Source organism: Eurytemora carolleeae, unplaced genomic scaffold (assembly GCF_000591075.1).
Source record: "Eurytemora carolleeae unplaced genomic scaffold, Eaff_2.0 scaffold234, whole genome shotgun sequence".
NCBI lineage: Eukaryota > Metazoa > Arthropoda > Copepoda > Calanoida > Temoridae > Eurytemora > Eurytemora carolleeae.
The window spans coordinates 6,125-23,938 of record NW_019396124.1 but is presented as its reverse complement, the minus strand read 5'-3'; the positions used below and the strand labels follow the sequence as shown (position 1 = coordinate 23,938).

The 17,814-nt window shown below is 30.4% G+C and overlaps 1 protein-coding gene across 2 annotated transcripts in view; it reads left to right on the top strand.

The window, feature by feature from the left end:
* Window positions 1-17,459, top strand: part of LOC111695652 (uncharacterized) — a 36,105-nt gene extending 18,646 nt beyond the window's left edge. The window contains exons 11-29 of one of the 2 annotated variants that reach the window (XM_023465046.1): window positions 1,004-1,076; window positions 3,251-3,305; window positions 3,431-3,588; window positions 4,595-4,665; window positions 5,022-5,053; window positions 5,969-6,070; window positions 8,891-8,965; window positions 9,124-9,548; window positions 10,024-10,061; window positions 10,376-10,499; window positions 11,155-11,180; window positions 12,653-12,707; window positions 13,272-13,307; window positions 13,489-13,535; window positions 14,555-14,630; window positions 15,017-15,088; window positions 15,543-15,679; window positions 16,678-16,773; window positions 17,146-17,459. In XM_023465046.1, coding sequence (XP_023320814.1) covers window positions 1,004-1,076; window positions 3,251-3,305; window positions 3,431-3,588; window positions 4,595-4,665; window positions 5,022-5,053; window positions 5,969-6,070; window positions 8,891-8,965; window positions 9,124-9,548; window positions 10,024-10,061; window positions 10,376-10,499; window positions 11,155-11,180; window positions 12,653-12,707; window positions 13,272-13,307; window positions 13,489-13,535; window positions 14,555-14,630; window positions 15,017-15,088; window positions 15,543-15,679; window positions 16,678-16,773; window positions 17,146-17,305 — 1,858 coding nt within the window. In that variant the 3' untranslated portion in view covers window positions 17,306-17,459. Of the gene's footprint in view, window positions 1-1,003; window positions 1,077-3,250; window positions 3,306-3,430; window positions 3,589-4,594; window positions 4,666-5,021; window positions 5,054-5,968; window positions 6,083-8,890; window positions 8,966-9,123; window positions 9,549-10,023; window positions 10,062-10,375; window positions 10,500-11,154; window positions 11,181-12,652; window positions 12,708-13,271; window positions 13,308-13,488; window positions 13,536-14,554; window positions 14,631-15,016; window positions 15,089-15,542; window positions 15,680-16,677; window positions 16,774-17,145 lie in introns of both variants that reach the window. The other variant, XM_023465045.1, reaches the window with a different exon arrangement.
* Window positions 17,460-17,814: the final 355 nt, after the last annotated feature.

The following is a 17,814-nucleotide window of genomic DNA, read 5'->3' as shown; positions in this document are numbered from 1 at the left end:
TATTGGATACAAACAGACAGACAGACAAACAGACAGACAAGCCAAATTTATATATAGATTACTATATATAGTCTGGGCTTTCTGGTTTAGATATTGTACCACCTTCAATATTGAGTAATCGACTGTCAAATCTATCAAAATTCTACAACGATTTCTTCGTTTTATCTTTTATCCAACATTTATCTCCGACAGTTTTAGATCAATTTTACCTATTTTTCCGAACTTAATACAGTTTATAAATGCACAAAACTTTTGTATCATAGATTTCTGAGATAGAAGGCTACATTTGGGTATATTATAGTTTCAAAAGTTATTTTTTAGATTTTATTTATCTTTTCAAATTGTTCTGTTTTTATAACAGTTTGTTATCTTTTGTTCTTCTTGTGTATCAAGATATAGATATTTCTTCAACATTTTCATCATCAAAGTTTTTTTGCGTCCACAGTTTTTATCAATAATAATTCAAATTTTCATCTTAATTAAATTTTAACATTTGATAATACATTATAAGATTATTATCAAATATTATAGCAATCATTATAGTTATCTTCTTAACTTATATTATGTAAAATTTTTAGTTTGACAGAAGATATAAAGCAAAAAAAAACTTTCACTTTCTTTTTAAACTGTGCAATGGTTCTCTGTCTTAGTTAATATTTTTTTTAGTGTAATAAAAGCTAAGTTTTAAAACATGCAATTTTGAAATTTGTTAAACTTCTCATATTTTTTGAGGAGTATCTTAAATAAAAAAAATTACGAAATGTTAGTAGTTTAAGGATGGCGAAACTTTTGTTGGAACAGCACTTTGTTTTCTTGACTGCACTCGCCATCTATAGTGTAAGTGTAATCTTTTGAATTGAAAGATTTAAGTTTGACAGGGGTGGTGGGGCATGACAAAATAAGAAATACAAATTTTGCACTCGGTTCGCATCATAAGTATTATCCAGTACTAGCTACCTGTTCCTCTTGTGTCTTGGAAGTCTCAAACTTTATTTGTATTTAGGAAGGTTGAAGATAGCCGTGAGGTTGTTGAGGATGTGGATGTCGTCTTTTTACATACTCAGCTGGCACAGAGGGTAAATATTACTTTCGTTTCATAGGATCAAAATTCCCATCATCCTATGTCAAGTTTCATTTGGACATTTTTCCCCCAATGGTTCATATTTCCTTGAAGATTCTCCTCGTCCCTCACAAAAACCTTTTTGTTTCAATATTTTATTAGGAAATCTTTAAGCAACGAAACACATTTACTGCAATAGTTATTAACACAAGCTAAATTTTGAAGAAAAACCAAACATTTCTTTTGTGGGTAAAATAATCGATACAAATAAAAATTACTCTGTTCTACGTCTCTATCATTTCCTATCCACATCACATCGACTAGAACCTAACGTTTTTTTTAAAATCAGAGTAGGATTGTTTTTACATAACTCTGTAATAGAACAAATTTTCGGAGGGCTGATTATAATTTTTCTATTTCTGAATTTTATGTACTTTTTTCATTTTGACGCAGTATGATGCAATACCTTTATACTTAAATGTTGGAAGAATAGCTATTAATCACTGTTTTGAGTTTTTCTAAGGTAGCCTTAAATTACCATAATATTATTCCCAGTAGCCTACTATAACAATATCCATATTCATATATCATAAAATAAATAGAATACTACATTGAAAATGCACAACTTACGTTTAATAGAAAAAAGGGGGTGAAATATAAGAACAAGAAACCTAAACGAACCTAACATTAAATATTTTTTATATGCATTTGTTTCTTATGAATTATTAGCATTAAAAAGTTCGATTTTTGGCTTTGAATGTTTTAATGAATTTTATTTTAACTATTTTTTTGCTTTCGTACAGTTGCATTAAATCTCTGTTATCCTAAAGAATTGGTTATATTTGGCATTTAAAAAAAGTATTTATAGATATTTAAAGATATTTTGACTTTCAGGAAGACCAGCTTCTTTACTCTAATTGTATATGGTCTAAAAGTATATTTATTAAATGTTAATATTTGCCTTAGATACAAAATTAAGTCTGAACGAAGCCACCCATGAATCTTGTTCGTTACCTAACTATTTAATATTTTATTCAGTCGTATAATTTCCGTCAGAGTAAACACTTTGCGGAGCACACTTTATAAATTTATAATATATTTATATTTAAAATATTATAAATTTAAATTTTATCTAAATGATAAAGCTAATATATGTATACAGTTATTGCTGGCCAAACGGCTGAACCAAATTGGGTGAATTTTTAAAGAAACCCACGTGTGTAACTTAGGTTTAAAAAATCAAAATTTCTTTTGGTTCAAAGTTTGGATTTTTTCCTCAGTGTTTTTAGGGAACCCATGGTTATCTGACATAGGCTAAAAAATTTCAAAAATTTTTCTTTTCAAAATCAAAATTAAAATTTTTTTTTTTTTTTTAACGTTCAACGCCGGGCACTTTAGCTAGTAATGTATGAAAATATAGATTATTTTGTAGCTACCTATTAGCCAAATTATATTGATTGCTCATAAACGGCTGGCAAAAAATTGCTTGCAAAATTTATCAGAATTCAGTCTTCAAAGCTTTATCTGTTGAGGACATTGACTAGTACTGGCTGCTGCACCTCAAATTTTTTTCCCCAGTTTTATAAATTTTAAAAATTATGTCTGTTCCTTTTCGTGAGTTAATTTTGATGAAAATCTAAAACAAAATTTTTAATTAGATTTAATCTATTCATCCAAAACTATATTCTGCGTTTCTTACTAACTAGGATCAAATCAGTTACATTTGAATTGAAAAAAGAAAAATCTTGTCAAATCTACCATTATGAACGCATTACAAGTAATAGAGTTTATGTATTTTATTCGCATTATCAAAGCCTTCTCATTCACTCGATCAATCCCAATTTTATAAGGAACTGTTTACTCGTCTCAAACTCAAATTTTTAAATCCAATTATCATAGCAACCTGATGGTGTAAACCAATGATATTTAATCTACTGAATCCGGTTACCATAGATATTACAGTCATGAGGAAAGTTTTCACTTCACAGTTCCTTTTGACCCGTTTTTTCTATTTTCATACCATGTACATTGTCCATTGTACATTGTACATTGTACATTGTACATTGTACATTGTACATTGTACATTGCACATTGTACAACAATATTAAGCAATGAAAAGACTCCGAAAAACATGGTATCTGTACGAAAGATCCAAATGTGAATGCCCACGATAAACGTAAATTTATTAAGGTTTTAGACGAGATTGAAAGAGCTCCTGGTTTTCATCCCTGCTCAGGAAGCAAAGGTAGAAAAAAATCATAACAATTTTCATTAATTGCAAGTAATTTAATTTGAGTGGAAATATTATTGTTATTTTGCAACAAACTTGTCATCATTCGAGGCACTGTTTGTAAATAAATTATTACCTAGATGTTGCACCAAATCCCAGAAGAATTCAAAACCGAGAGACTATGCAACGGGTTGCGGCATCCCTAGCTGTTAGCGCACAGGGAGATGTTCCACAAAGGACCTCCGCCATTTTGTCCGCCATCACCGAGGAATATCAGAGTATCTGTGATTCAGAAACAGTACGTATCTTTTAGGGTAGACAGCAGGATTTATGTAAAAAATATCCCTTGCTTGCTGTCAATTCAGATTTTCTAGGATCTGATTAGTTTCTTTTTGGGGTCCGTCCTAGTATACGATTTTTGGACCCCCCCCCCCCTCCTATCAATTTTGTACATGACCACTTATTTTTCAGCAAATTTATTATTATTTTATTATTTAGGGCTAGGTTAGGTTAAGACACTTTCTGGGCCGAGCGCTGTGGCTAGGACAGGCTAGAGGGCCGAGCGCTGCGGCCACATGACTTACACTTAAGAATTGATAGGAGGGGGGGAGTCCAAAAATCGTATACTAGGAAATTACCTCTTTTTGTTTAACCCACCTATTTCTGATATATTTTTCAATAAATTTCTTTCCACGAAATGGATTTTTATTTAATGTTGCCTACGTTTCTTTTACAGAAATTCACACGCTCTAAACGAAATTCATCCAAGAATTTACTTGTCTTTTTTGTTCAAAATAGATCAAAGTTGTCGAAAAGAACCAATCAGATTTTGATATCTGAATTTTGTATTAACACAATTTTGAATTGGAACTTTAGTTTGTATAAACTCAAACAAATGGTTTAAAAAAGCGTCCTGAACTGAAATAAAAACATAACTTACTTCGGTTATAAACTTCATATTTTTTTGGCCTTAAAGGAGTGGAGTCTTGGCCACAAACCCAATTTTCATAATCCCTATATCTTTGCAGCCTGATATGGTGTAAGCCTTTGATAATTCAAACTTAGATTATTTGCTCTAACAGAATTAATCAGAGTTTGGGACAAAGACTCAATTCCTTAGTCAAGAGAAACTTGGAAATTAAAATAAACACTGTACACTCAGTATCTAAATATTTGTTAAACCAACCTAGGCCTAGGCCAATACATTTATCGAAAAATATGGAATTCGTAGTTCTGTCTTACTTTATTTTAAGGAATCACAAAGAACACAAACTTTTTTGTTTGTTAATGAAAACCATTTTCAGGATTCCCCTGTGGTGCTACGACGAGAAAGCAAACCTCAAAATATTCCATCACAGCTGAATCTCCCGCTTAGGAATATTTTTAGTCATTAGTTTTTAGCAAGGGGAATTACTGATTTACGGCGGTACACTTAAAGCTTTTTTGATCAATAATGTAAAAGACAGTGTCGTTTTTCTATCTTCAAAGTATTTAATTCTGATAATTTCTTCCCATTTTTTTTGATATGCGCAATTTACCTATTTAGAGAAATCGCAATTAAAAACAACGAATTAAAGAGATAAAAAAAGAATTCTTTCTTGATCAGACAAAGCTTTTAAGGGTACCGTTGTGAATTCGGTATGCCATCTTTTTTGGGGAGTCACTTAAAATGACAACTTAAGTCCATTTTATTGTTATTTATTGAATGAAACTATAAATATTTGTTATCAGTGATAGAGAGAGTGATACATTCTTCAGCTCAGGGAATCATTTTCTATCATTTTAATCAATTTATTCTTTTCGTCTTTATTCACTTTTTTCGCATCGTTAATCACTTCATCGACTATACTTATTTTCGTTCATCTAATTAATGTTATCCAATTCCCTCACTTAATTCACTTCATCTAGATATTTAACTCACTTCCACTTTATTCCATAGATAAAGATAGATTGCGCATAGGACGACAGTTTTCATCTTGAAAGATATAAATGTACAGAGATGTTTTAAAGATATTCCTATTATATAGATTAACTAGGTCGGTTGTGAACATTGGCTGTTCTTATGGCATTGAGTATTTGTGGTGTACATGAGTTCTGTAGAGAGAAATTTAAGTTAGTTTAGTCCTTCTCATGTCCTTCTTCAGTTCTTGTCAATATGATATATTGCTTAATGAAATATTGTTTTTCAAATAGTTCCATTCTCGGAGTTATTTTACACTCTATTATGAAATCTATTAAAACACCAAACCACCCCGCTTATCATTGAAGTACACGTTGACCCCTAGAAGTATGAGTTCGCGGACTGTACAATTCTTGGTGATTTTGCGTACATAAGCTATCTATGTTTATTTATTTATCTATGCTTTATTCACTTGTACCATTTAGTGAAATTTAAAAATCTATAATTTAAGGGAATTCTCTATTTCCAAATTTTATACTCAGGCACTGAAAATTCTCCACTCTTGAATCTAATATTGTTTCCTGGAAAAATATCACATTTCTACTTGCTCTCAACTTTTCTCCATGACATTTTTTGAAATTTGCAAGTTTATATTGTGCAGTTTTTATTTTTCATTGTATAAAACTTGAAACTTTTATTCAAAGCCTGGAAAAAGAAAAAGATCAATATATTTGAAGAAATTGCTAAAATACAACAGAAAAAAAAGATGATTTATTAGAATCCTTGGCTGCGTCAGTCCCTGGATCTCCTCTAACTAACGGAGATCGTGATCTTGCCTCAGAGATCCGGTTCTACAGTTTACCAACATCAAACATTACAAGTAAGGTAAAAGGTGAGGCGAAGCTTTTTGGGTTGATTTGGAGTTTTAAAGGAAGTTTGGGAATTTTTCAAAATCCCGAAATACTAATTTTGTTAGATAGATACAAACTTATTGCCGTAGCAAAAAAAATATAGATTTAAAAGTCAATAAAACTGATTTTCAAATATTTGGATTAATAGGGGATAGAAAAACATAAAGACACTTGTTATAGCCTAAAAATATCATATGTAATTTAAGCTAGAAACAAAACATATCTTTCGAAACAATAATTGGGGGTAAACCCCAAAAATCATATGTAGGAATCATAGTCTAATCTCACAGATGCGCTGGAACCAATGATTGATTCTGTTTTTTATACACTGAAAAATAAAATCTTAGAAATATCAAATACTGAATACATTTAATAATGAAATACAAAATAAAGATCAAAGTTTACATACCAAATTGTGCACTAATGATTGGTAAAAATATAATTTAAAATAAACATCAAATATGTTTAGTACATTACTATTCCAATATAGACACTATTAAAGTTACTGACTACACAGTATGCAATGCATACATATTACTTATATTCTTTCCAGGATATTCATTTACTTAAAGTACACTCCAGTCTATGCAGTCCTAATTATTGTATCAACCATATATGTATGTATACAAAAATATAAATATAAAGATATACACAATACATAGATAATTGTAACATCATGAAAAAAGAAATTGAGTTTTTGCCACAAGTTAAAATTTTCTAGTCTTTATAGATTTGCAACCTAAAGGTATACACCTTTTTATATTTCAAACTTAGGATTGTTTGGTCTAACATGATTCATAGTTTGAAATATCAAGGGTCTACGACATTGGGTTGCAAAGATATTGGGATCAGAAAATCATAGTTTGTGGCAAAGACTCAATTCCTTTGTAGACTTTAAAATTCATAAATAACTGTCAAGTTCTTCTTTTATATTATGCATAATTATTTTTGAGATATAGTAATATGCATACACTATACACTGTTATATGTAAAGGAACTGAACACTTTCAACAAACTCAAATTTTCTAGTCCCTAATCTTTGCAATCTAATTGAATTGTAAACCTCTGGTTTTTAAGAATTTAAGGTCTACAACATTCGGCTTAAAAGATGTACAGTGAAACCCTTAATAGCGAATACATCGGAAGAATTTATCAAATGTCGTCTTGACAATTTTTCAATGAGTTTTATACTATATTACGTAAATTTCAGTATTTGCGAAAATAAATAAATAGCCATGAATATGCGGGAACAGTTTTAAAGAGTTCCATATAATCATTTAATTAAAAAACTAAATATCTGCTTCATTTCATTATCAGAAAGTGAAGAATACGACATTTGATGAAATCTTCCGATGTATTTGTTATTAAGGGTTTCACTGTAGTAGAAAATAAAAATTTTTGGCGAGTGTTCAATGAGTTCAGTTCTTCTACAAAAATTGTTAAAAAGTTGCAGCTTAGCACAATTTTAGATTTCTAGGATAAAACTGACTATTCAGATGTCTGAAAAGATCTTTCTATTCTAAATTAATCTAATGTAAAAGCTTTCAGCTGAGATTGACAACTCTGGGGTCTCCCCTGAGTATTCAGAGAAACATATTTTTTACAAAGCAACTGGAATTTTTTTTTGATTTCATTTAAATTCAAAATTATTTAATCTTGATGAACTTGTAAAAATTTCCCTGATTAATTTTCTAATAAATAGATAATGTCTCATCTATATTCTAACTTACAATAATAAGGAAAATGTGCACCCTTCACTCTTTAACCTTCTTAATATCAATGCGACAATTTGTGAAGGGGTGAGAACGCGCAGAGGTTTGCAGAATAAGTGTGAATTAGATATCCATGTTTTTGAAAACTGATTATTTGGATTCGTGGTTTTTCTATGAAAGTGCATTTTTTCCTTCAGAAACAATGTAGAAAAACTATATTTAACGCTTGTTAAGCTAGAAAAACGACGTTATCTTCCACAAGATTAATTAATGGTACCATTGAATGAATCGGACATCCGATTCATTAAATGGAAGATCACCTAACATTATAAGCGACAATAATGGATAAAATGGATTTTAAAATAGCCTTACTTAATACTAGATTAGCATTTGCATCAACCATTTAAAGTAATTCTAAAAGATGTTCGCGAATTTAGTTTTCAAATAGACTAATTAAAAAGGGATTAAAAATTAGATAAATTCTCTTTAAAAGATGCTCGGAGCTCACTCAGTTTCATGTTTGTTTGCAGAAAGTACAGCGTCGTGATGGATATATTCATGTAAACTCAATTGCAGTATAGAAAACAAATAAAATAGATTTATATAGGCATGTTTATAGAGAAAACAAATAAGATTAGATGAACATGAAGAGACAAAATAAAAAATAAATCGAAAAAAAAAATATTCAGTCCTATTTAAATTCTAGGATTAAAACGTTATTCTAATTTATAAAAAGAATATCTCCGACCAGCAGGGGCGTTTACAGGAATTTGTGCCGCGGGACTTCAATTATTAATTTTCTTATAGTTTTATCTTTATAATCAGACGTTAAAGACCTTTAATATTTAAACAAAACTCTGCTAGATAAAACCGTTCAAGCACGAAATATAAAAAATTTACACTCTCAGGCTTCAAAGAGAGATAAACTTCTAAATTTGTTATAATTTACGGTGACAGTTGTTTTTGCTATTCTTAATTAAATGCTTGGTTTCTGACTAAGATTTAGTTATTATTTATTAGGCCTTTTTATTATACTAAAATAATCAATATAGTTTTTATCATCTTTTATTTTTTTAGATGGTGAGAAGCCACCCTACCATACAGCTGGTGGTAGTATTTCTTCCAGTTCGACAAGATTTCTTTCAAACCCAGGTATTTAAGAAAATAAAATGATTTCGCGTCATTTTACAATTAGTTCAAGTTCAAGTTCAGTTTAGATAGAAGAACGACTTATAAATAACAACCCCCCTAATTAGAATTAGTTTTACGTTCTTAGGTTTAATTGTAATGCTTCCAACGCTTTTATTCAGGAAGTCTGACTTCGGGTTCCGGAAAATACTTCAGTGCGCAAGAAAGCCTGAGTTCCGGTTCAAAAAATTATTGGAGCGCTGCGGAAAGTCTAACTTCGGGTTCAACCCGATATTTCAGCGCTGCAGATAGTCTCGACTCTGAAATTGAGACACGTGTTAAACCAGAGATAGTGAATGCAACATGTGGTGTATCTTTTCTCAACTGTGATATTTCCGGAGATAATAATAGAATTTCCGGTTCGTGCATAAATGATCATGATGTTGACCAATGTATTCAATCTGAAGGATTGGAACTGGGAGGGACGGATCAAGTGGATGGATTTGAAGACAACTCTAAAACTCAACTATGTGATTCTAAACTCGAAACTAGTTCTGGTTTTCAATATTCTCTTCCAAACCAAACCACCAAAGAGGCATCAACTCAGGTAGAAAACAATAAGGCATACATTTTTAATTACAGGAATGCGAATTTTAAATTTTGTGTTAACATTGGCATTTTGATTTGATTTTTAAACTAAGTAATTTTAGATTTTAAAGTATTCTTGATTTAGTATTTTTCGTTATTAAACTTTTCATGCGGTAGCATGCTTTTCATTAAATACACCATAATACTATGTTGTTCAATCTTGACAATATTTGTCGAATATTTAAAAAAAAAATTTATAGAATCAAACAAGCAAAGGCATAATATCATTAGTATTATGAAGCCTTTAAAAAGTTTAAGAAATTAACGATTTTTAATTCTATTCAAGGCACAGTGAACAGATTTTACAATTTTTTTTCTTTTAAATAAAGATGAATATTTGAATCCTATAATACATATTCCCAATTACAGGCTTTACTCGAGAATGAACAGACATGCTTAGTATTTTTTTTATCTTATAACACGGTTTTTTTTAGAGAAACGTTTTGAAAAACTGGTCTCTTCAAACTTCGAGGAAATCATTCATTAATTATTTATTATTATTATTTATTGTTTAAATATGATTAGGTATTTATGCAAGTACACACAAAGGACAAATCTACCCCAAATGTGCGTAAATGGGTTCAAAAATGAAAACGTATGGCCGATAAAACTTCGACAAATGACCTAATATTAGTTCTTTCAACTTATCTTTTCAAAGGTTCTCTGGAAAACGCGAAGAAAAAGTATGTTATTACAACTTTTTTAATTGATTCATCTAAGCTTTGATATGGCCAACTTTTTAATTCTTATTTCAATTTTTCAAAAAAAAAATTGTGATTTGAGTAGAGTTTCTGGTCGTCTTATGAACAATATGTTCGGCGAAATCCAACCCGAGGACGACGGTGAGGACAAAGAAGAAGAGAAGGAGGTAGAAGTTGCCTTGATGAGCGACAGAAACAAAAATAATCAGGAATATTTCAAATTGAACAACTTTTAAAAAATTAGTTCTGAATAAGATGGGATTATATTTATAATATGTGCAATATCCATTTATTTTTGATGGATTGACTTCAGACGGTATTATTTTAACTTAATGTTTTCCTGAAAATGATGTAACCCATGACATCTTTTTACTTTTGAATTAGTCTGATGCATGGGCCTGAAATTATTTTTTTCTCTTAAAAACCTAATAACCTAATTGACGACGGTTCCCTTTAAACTCTTATTGGTATTTAATCCGCAGAAACGCTTGAAATTGTTGATATCTTTGTATGCACGCTGTTCTATCTTTTAAAGTTATTTTTTATTTATTTGCAGAGAATTAAAATTTGGTAACGGCATTGTACAAATAATATTCCGAATTTTAGGAATTTAAGAACGGGAAATTTGTAACGTTATTCCACACTGTGCACTTGAGTTCTGTTAGTAAATATTTAGCAAGAAAATGCGGCTTTTTTATCGTCGTCGATAATCACACAAAGACTTCAAGTGTACTGTACAATGTACATGTCACTCTGTATATGAAAGGTTACTTGAAATTACATCAACAGTGCCTGTGAGCACCGACTCATAATTACATATTGTGTTTGTTTTTCTTCAATACTTGATTTTTGAAATATTTCCAGATCTGTGATAGAGATAAGGTTCTAAGGTTGGATATTCTTAAAACATTGATTCTTTAAAAAAGTAAAAAAAAATTGTTGTTAAATAGTTTGTGGAAATAGTTCAAAAATAGATTGTTGCGCTTCAAGACACTGTATGGATTGTATAATCAGAAACTTCTAAAATCTTAAATAACAAAAAAAACGAAATAGCTAATTGATGAAAAATTTAAGAGTACAATAATCATCTACATTCTACACTCTTCTGTGTCTTTTTATCAAATATATCATTTGAGTGTACTGTAGTCAGAGGCGTATTCAGGGGAGGGGGCTATGAGGGCTAAGCCCCCTCTGGACCAGTGATATCTATTGATTTCAGGGGGTTTTCAGGCCCCAACATGTGCTGAGCCCCCCCCCCCCTTGGACAATTTCCTGAATAAGCCCTTGACTGTAGTGTACTTTTGTCTGTTTAATTAAATATGAAATATATGGTTATTGGAGTAACGTTTAGTACACTTTTACTGTTTTTTACATCTTGTCTGCATGTTATTTTATTTCGAAAAATTTAAACATTTAAGATGTCTTCAGTACAAAAAAAAACACCATTAAAATAACGAAACCTCTACAGGGTGACCCAAAATAAAGGATTAGGATTTTCAGCCCCCTTAATCGTTAAAAATGCTCGAAAATGTGCCCTATCAATTATTTTTTAATTTTAGAAGGGATTGTTTAAGTAGGTTTTTGTTGTCCAATCCTTCCATTTGATGTAAAACTATGTCAAATATCCGAAAATCTCTTTCTTAAATTTAACTATCCAATATTGTCTAAGAAACAAAAAAATCGTTTAAATATGTCTGAACCCCCTGAGCTTATTCTTCTGGGCTATCTGAAATCCAAGGTAAATACGTAGTTATAAACCCAGATTCCAGAACTTTATGAAGAATAACCTAAAAAAGAGATGTTGCAGCAATCCTTGCCCCCAAGGCCATGGTTGGAACAGCTTTGATGGACCTTGGAATTAGGCATTTTTTTGCATGGTATCAAATTGAGGCTTCTTTATAAAATATTGATATAAAAACATTAAAGTGACCTTATTAAGTATCCATTATTATAATTCCAAAGCATTGTTGTTTTCTCTCTGCAATATAGATTTGTATAGATTAATACAAATTATTAGTTGTTTAAAGTAAACAGTAATGTAAACAGAAAGGTTTTCGAAAATTCGACACAGTTTTACGCCAAACGGAAGCATCGAACAACAACATGTTAATTAAATGACCCCTTCTAAAATTAAAAACTATATGTTGGTGAAATTTTAACAGATTATTGGGCCTTTTTGTATAGGTCAAAGGTTTGAAAAAAGGTTAAAAGAATGTAGACGCTAATAAAAGAAATTTCTTTAGTTAAGCAATAAAAGTATGACAGCCTCCTAATCATTGCAGTTTTTACTGTATATCCGTTGTCTTACTATCTAATAATTGTATAATATAATGTAATGGCAGCAATCAACCAGCTATTTTAGGAATACTTACGATACAACCTGGTTCCCTCGGAAAACTGGAAACCTTAAAGTGAAGGTCAACTACACTTTCGTAACATGATAAATATTAAATATTTTATCCATTTCAATGAATTAAAAAATACTATCATAAATGCATATAAGCTATGTTTTAAAAGTTTAAAAAATGGGATTATAATGGTATTTTTCTTGAATATTGAATACCGATTGCTTCATCTTGGAAAATTCTTTCAAATTTTCTTCAATAAACTTGTTAAAAGTTTTGAGTTTGCAGGATTTCTAATTTATTTGAAAAATTCCCCGGATACTCTTTTAAGTACTTATTTTATGAAAGAACAAACAAATGGAAAATTTTAATATTTTAAAAGATGTTTGTTTGAATATTTTAATCAAAGGCAAATCATAAGTATTAAAGTATCATTTGGGTTTCCAATTAGAATTCCGTTGCGCGGAATTGCACGCAACTGTGCGGAATTGAGCGCAACTGTTCTCGTATTGTGCGCAAGTAAAATCCACTTACGTTAGACTCCCCAAGTATTATACAAAAAGCAAGATAAAGCATAATTTTATTCTTTAATACAAAATATGGTTGGTGTTAATCTAATTTATTTATGTAATTTAGGTTGAGGAACAAAACCTTCAGTTAAACTTTTACAAGGAAATAATCATTAAATCAAATATTTGTTTAGAAAAATCAGTTTTTAAGCTGTATTCTGCAGTAATGTAATTTGTCAAGCCTTTTCTTTTTATAAGAATTCAATTTCATTTTGAATTTTTAAACTTCAATTCCTAAATTAGAAATATTTTGAATAAAATTTAAATATTGATATTTGGAGCAGGAAAAAAAGCTTGGCGGAACTAAGAAACTGCTGAAATCAATAACAGGGTAAATATTTATTTATATTATGCACAGTGCACACGTCAAATTAAAGAAAATATAATTTTAGATTGAAACTTGACATGTTTTCAACATTATAGCTTCGCTTATTGAAGGGGTGTTGAGAAGAATAATTTTGTTCTGAATTTTTAATAAGCAACCAAAAAAATTAGCTTTCTCGTTCTAAAATCCAAAGTAGAAGGTATAAAAGATCACAATGACGCACAAGTACTTTCGGCAAAAATTTCACCTTTTCCTTTCGTCTTGAATGGAGTCTGTACTACGTGCAGGGTATGTACAGAAACAAGGGAAAACATTGTGACCTATGCTTATCGTGCACTGGAAAAGGGATGAAAAGTCAAATCTTGAAATGTTTCTGTCCAAAACTTGTATCCCTTTACAAATAATTGTTGCGATTCAAGAAGTAGGCACCGTTCAACAACATAATAAAATGTTGGTAGTTTTCAGAAAATAAATCTATGTAGAGGAGGGGGGGGGGTGAAGAAATAATCACCTTCATGATTTATCCCCCTTAGTAAATGCCTATATACGCCACAGCTATGCTGCAGGAAAAAACCGTGATTTTTTTTACATTTTGAACATTTTGAGCATGTAAAATATGAAAATGTTTGTTCTACTTTCCTACCAAGAAATATTTTTTTATGATCTGGGTTGAAGGTTTTTGGTTGAATTTATCAAACCTATATTTTTGATAGTTTTGAACTAATATATTATTTCTCTATCTTCAAACTTCCATATATCCTCAATATATTCTATTGAAGACTATAAATACAGAAATCTTGAATGTTAAAACAAGGTTTAAAGTTTTTATAACGTTAAATTTGGTTTTGCTTACCTAATATCTTGACTATTTTATGCATGTAATAAAAATGTGATGAAAGTTTTGGATGTTCCAAAAATATGTGAAAATAAAAAAATATAATAATTCTTATAGGAAATTTGAAGACGATAAAAATTCCACAGTATTCTGGTTCTCACCGTAATAATTTATCATTAAATTATTGTAGAGTTGATGTTCCCAGTATACATCTTGTTGTTGTTGTGTACAGTAAACCAAAGGATCTACAATCAATTATCAGTAAGGTATGGTTTAAATATTAACTTGCATTATGATTCTTGCGAATATATTCTTTTGCACAAAAATATGATAATGGGCCATTTACGCATACATAACCTAAATCTGCATGGAAATATGATTGACCATTTTAATTTATTTATAAAACTACAGTGAGAACCATACATTAGTTAGACGATTGTTAGACTGAAGGTCGTGAGTTTGATTGTACAATGATTATGAAACAAAGCAATTGTACAGTGCACATGTATACCCAGATCAGTTTTACTCAATAAATTTATTTTATATCTACTGGTAAATTATTTGCAATATTAAATTTACAGTAATTAAACGTCGTCTTCCTTTTCCACAGTTTATTGGGTCTCACTGTAGCAACAAGTTTCTATATTACCAGGATGAGGGAGTAATGTCGTATATACGTGAGTACTGGTCTGGGTTCTATCCTCTACTCCTACTCAGAATACAGGTACTGGCACATTTTTCAAAAATGTATTCCCATTTTTCTACTCCATTTTAGATATAAGAAACAAAGTGAAAAGAATTGAGCCTGTATAACAAACCGAAATTTTCTTATTACCGTATCTTTGCAACCTCATGGTGTAAACCTTTGATATTTCAAACTTAGTTTAACTGATCCAATATAATTAATAATTTGAAATAGATAAGGTCTGCTACATTATGTTGCAAATATATAAGGATTAAAAAATTAGAGTTTTTGACAAAGACGCATTTCCTTTCTGTGGAATTACTGCTAGACCCAAGCGGGATATAAGACAATTTTAATGTTGCATTATTTTTGTCATAGTGATTTAGGTATAGAATATAAAACTTGGTAAATTCTCCATGAAAAGATTGCCTTGGTCTGTTTCTGAACCAGCCTAAAGATTTAACAAATTTATCATAATTTTAATCTAATTCAGGATCAAGATGAAGAGGAGGACGAGGATGATGATGAATCAGACGAGTTACTGGACGATCAGGAACTTTTTTCAGACAAACATCGGTTGTTCTTGAAAGAAGAAACGGATTCTAAATTTATCCTGGAATCAATTGCTAGGTAACTTGATTATCTTTTTCAAATTATATTTATGAGTTTATAGCGCAAAGAAATTATTTAGACATGATTTTTCAAAGCCTAATTGGTTTTATTTTGATTTATCCGCAATCAGTTCTCCGTGTAAAGCTTATATTTTGATTTCTTTGTGTCCAGGTTTTATTTTGATTTTTGTGTGTCAAGGTTTTATCTGCTCTGTGTACAGATTTTATCTTCTCTGTGTACAGATTTTATCTTCTCTGTGTACAGATTGTATCTTCTCTGTGTACAGGTTTTATCTTCTCTGTGAAGTTTAAACTTCTTTGTTTACAGCATTTATCTTTTCCGTGTACAGGTTTTATTTTCTCTAGGTATACAGGGTGAGTCAAAAAAAGGTGTAATTTGCGGCGCCTGGTGCAAAATTGTGCCTTTTTTTGTGCAACTCTCCTGCATGGTGTTTTTTCAATGTTTTTTGAAAATTTGTAATTTTTTTTGGTACTCTAATGGCCCAAAGGAAAATCCGCGAATCTTTTTTTCTCTCAAAATCAAACGTTCAGAAAAGCAAAAATGTGTATTCATATTATTTCTCCCTAAATCTAAAATATTATTAAGATTAAATCACAGAATCACTTTTGCACCTTGCGCCGCAAATCACACTTTTTTTTGACTCACCCTGTATGTTTTATCTTCTCTGTGTAGAGGATTTTACTTGATTTCTAAGCGTCAAGGTTAAATTTCGATTTTTTTCGTGTCCAGGTTTTATTTTGATTTCTTCGTGTCAATGTTTTATCTTCTCTGTGTACAGGTTCTATTTTCTCTGTGTACAGGTTTTATCTTCCCTGTGTACAGGTTTTATTTTCTCTGTGTACAGGTTTTATTTTCCCTGTGTACAAGTTTTACCTTATTTGTACAGGGTTTATCTCTACATGTTTGATTTCCTCCGTGTAACTGTAAAGGGTTTATCTTCTACATGTACATATTTTTTCCTATCCATGTACAGGTTTTATCTTCTCAGTGTATAGGTTTTATTTGCATTGCTCCGTGTTTCGATGTGAGGAGAACCTGGAGGATCGGAGAAGAAAGAATCCTCGTCTTAACAATCGATCCTGGAACTGTAGGTAATAAAGGAAGTTTGCCTCTATTGGGATACATTTTCTTAAAGTTTTAATTCACTCACATACTTTCCTCGTTTTTTTCCCTTCTGTCATCGCTCAGTTCTATATCACTGCATTATCTAGGATTTCCAAAAAAAGTTCCAATTTAAAAATGTTTTTGAGATGAGTTAAAAAATTTAAACGATGAGGCCATAAAAGTGTTTCTAAACTTAATTTTTCATTCTTCAAAGCATTTCATAAATGAACCTTTAATTTTAAAGTTTTAGATTATTCAATTTTGTAATAACTAAGAGAGGGTTGTATTTTGAAATTTGTTTCTTTCCTTTCTCTTATTTTACTTTTTTTTTAAACTAAAATATTTTTTTTTTTTTGCAGAGGTTTATGTAAATTAACTTCTAAACCTACCTTTAAATCCTCGAAGAAATCAAGTAAAACTGGATTCTTCAAATCTGTCAGAAGAACCATGCATATTCGTCGGTTGACCAGCCAATCCAGTCAGGACAATATGGAGACTTCAAATATTCAACATGTTTAGATGTATAACTTTTAACTACATACACAGAATATTATTTATCTATTAGATTCACGCTTATAATTATATCTGTTATATTCAAAAACACCTTATTTTAAATAACACAAATTAACCGAATTATGATATTTTTTAAACACTAATACATTTTCTACCTGAACTCTTTTAGTGATATTACTAGATTCAATGATTCATTAATTTTGTTCCTAAAATAAATGAACCCCGTCAAAAGTTTTTGTTTTCTATGGCTTATTGATAAACTGTGATATTAGAATTTATTAGGCGGATAAAAATTATAAATATCAAAATTTCTTTTCTAAAGATGGACCATTGTATTTCTACTCAGTTTTTGTAATCTGACTTAAAATATAAATAATTAAAGCACTTTCTTTTCTTTTTTTTATGCAAGAAATAAGTACAATAGGTACAATAAGTATACAATACCAGAAATTCAAGGCGCTTCGCGCTCTTCTTTCTAGGCTTTTAGGGCGCTTCGCGTCCATCTTCTATATAAA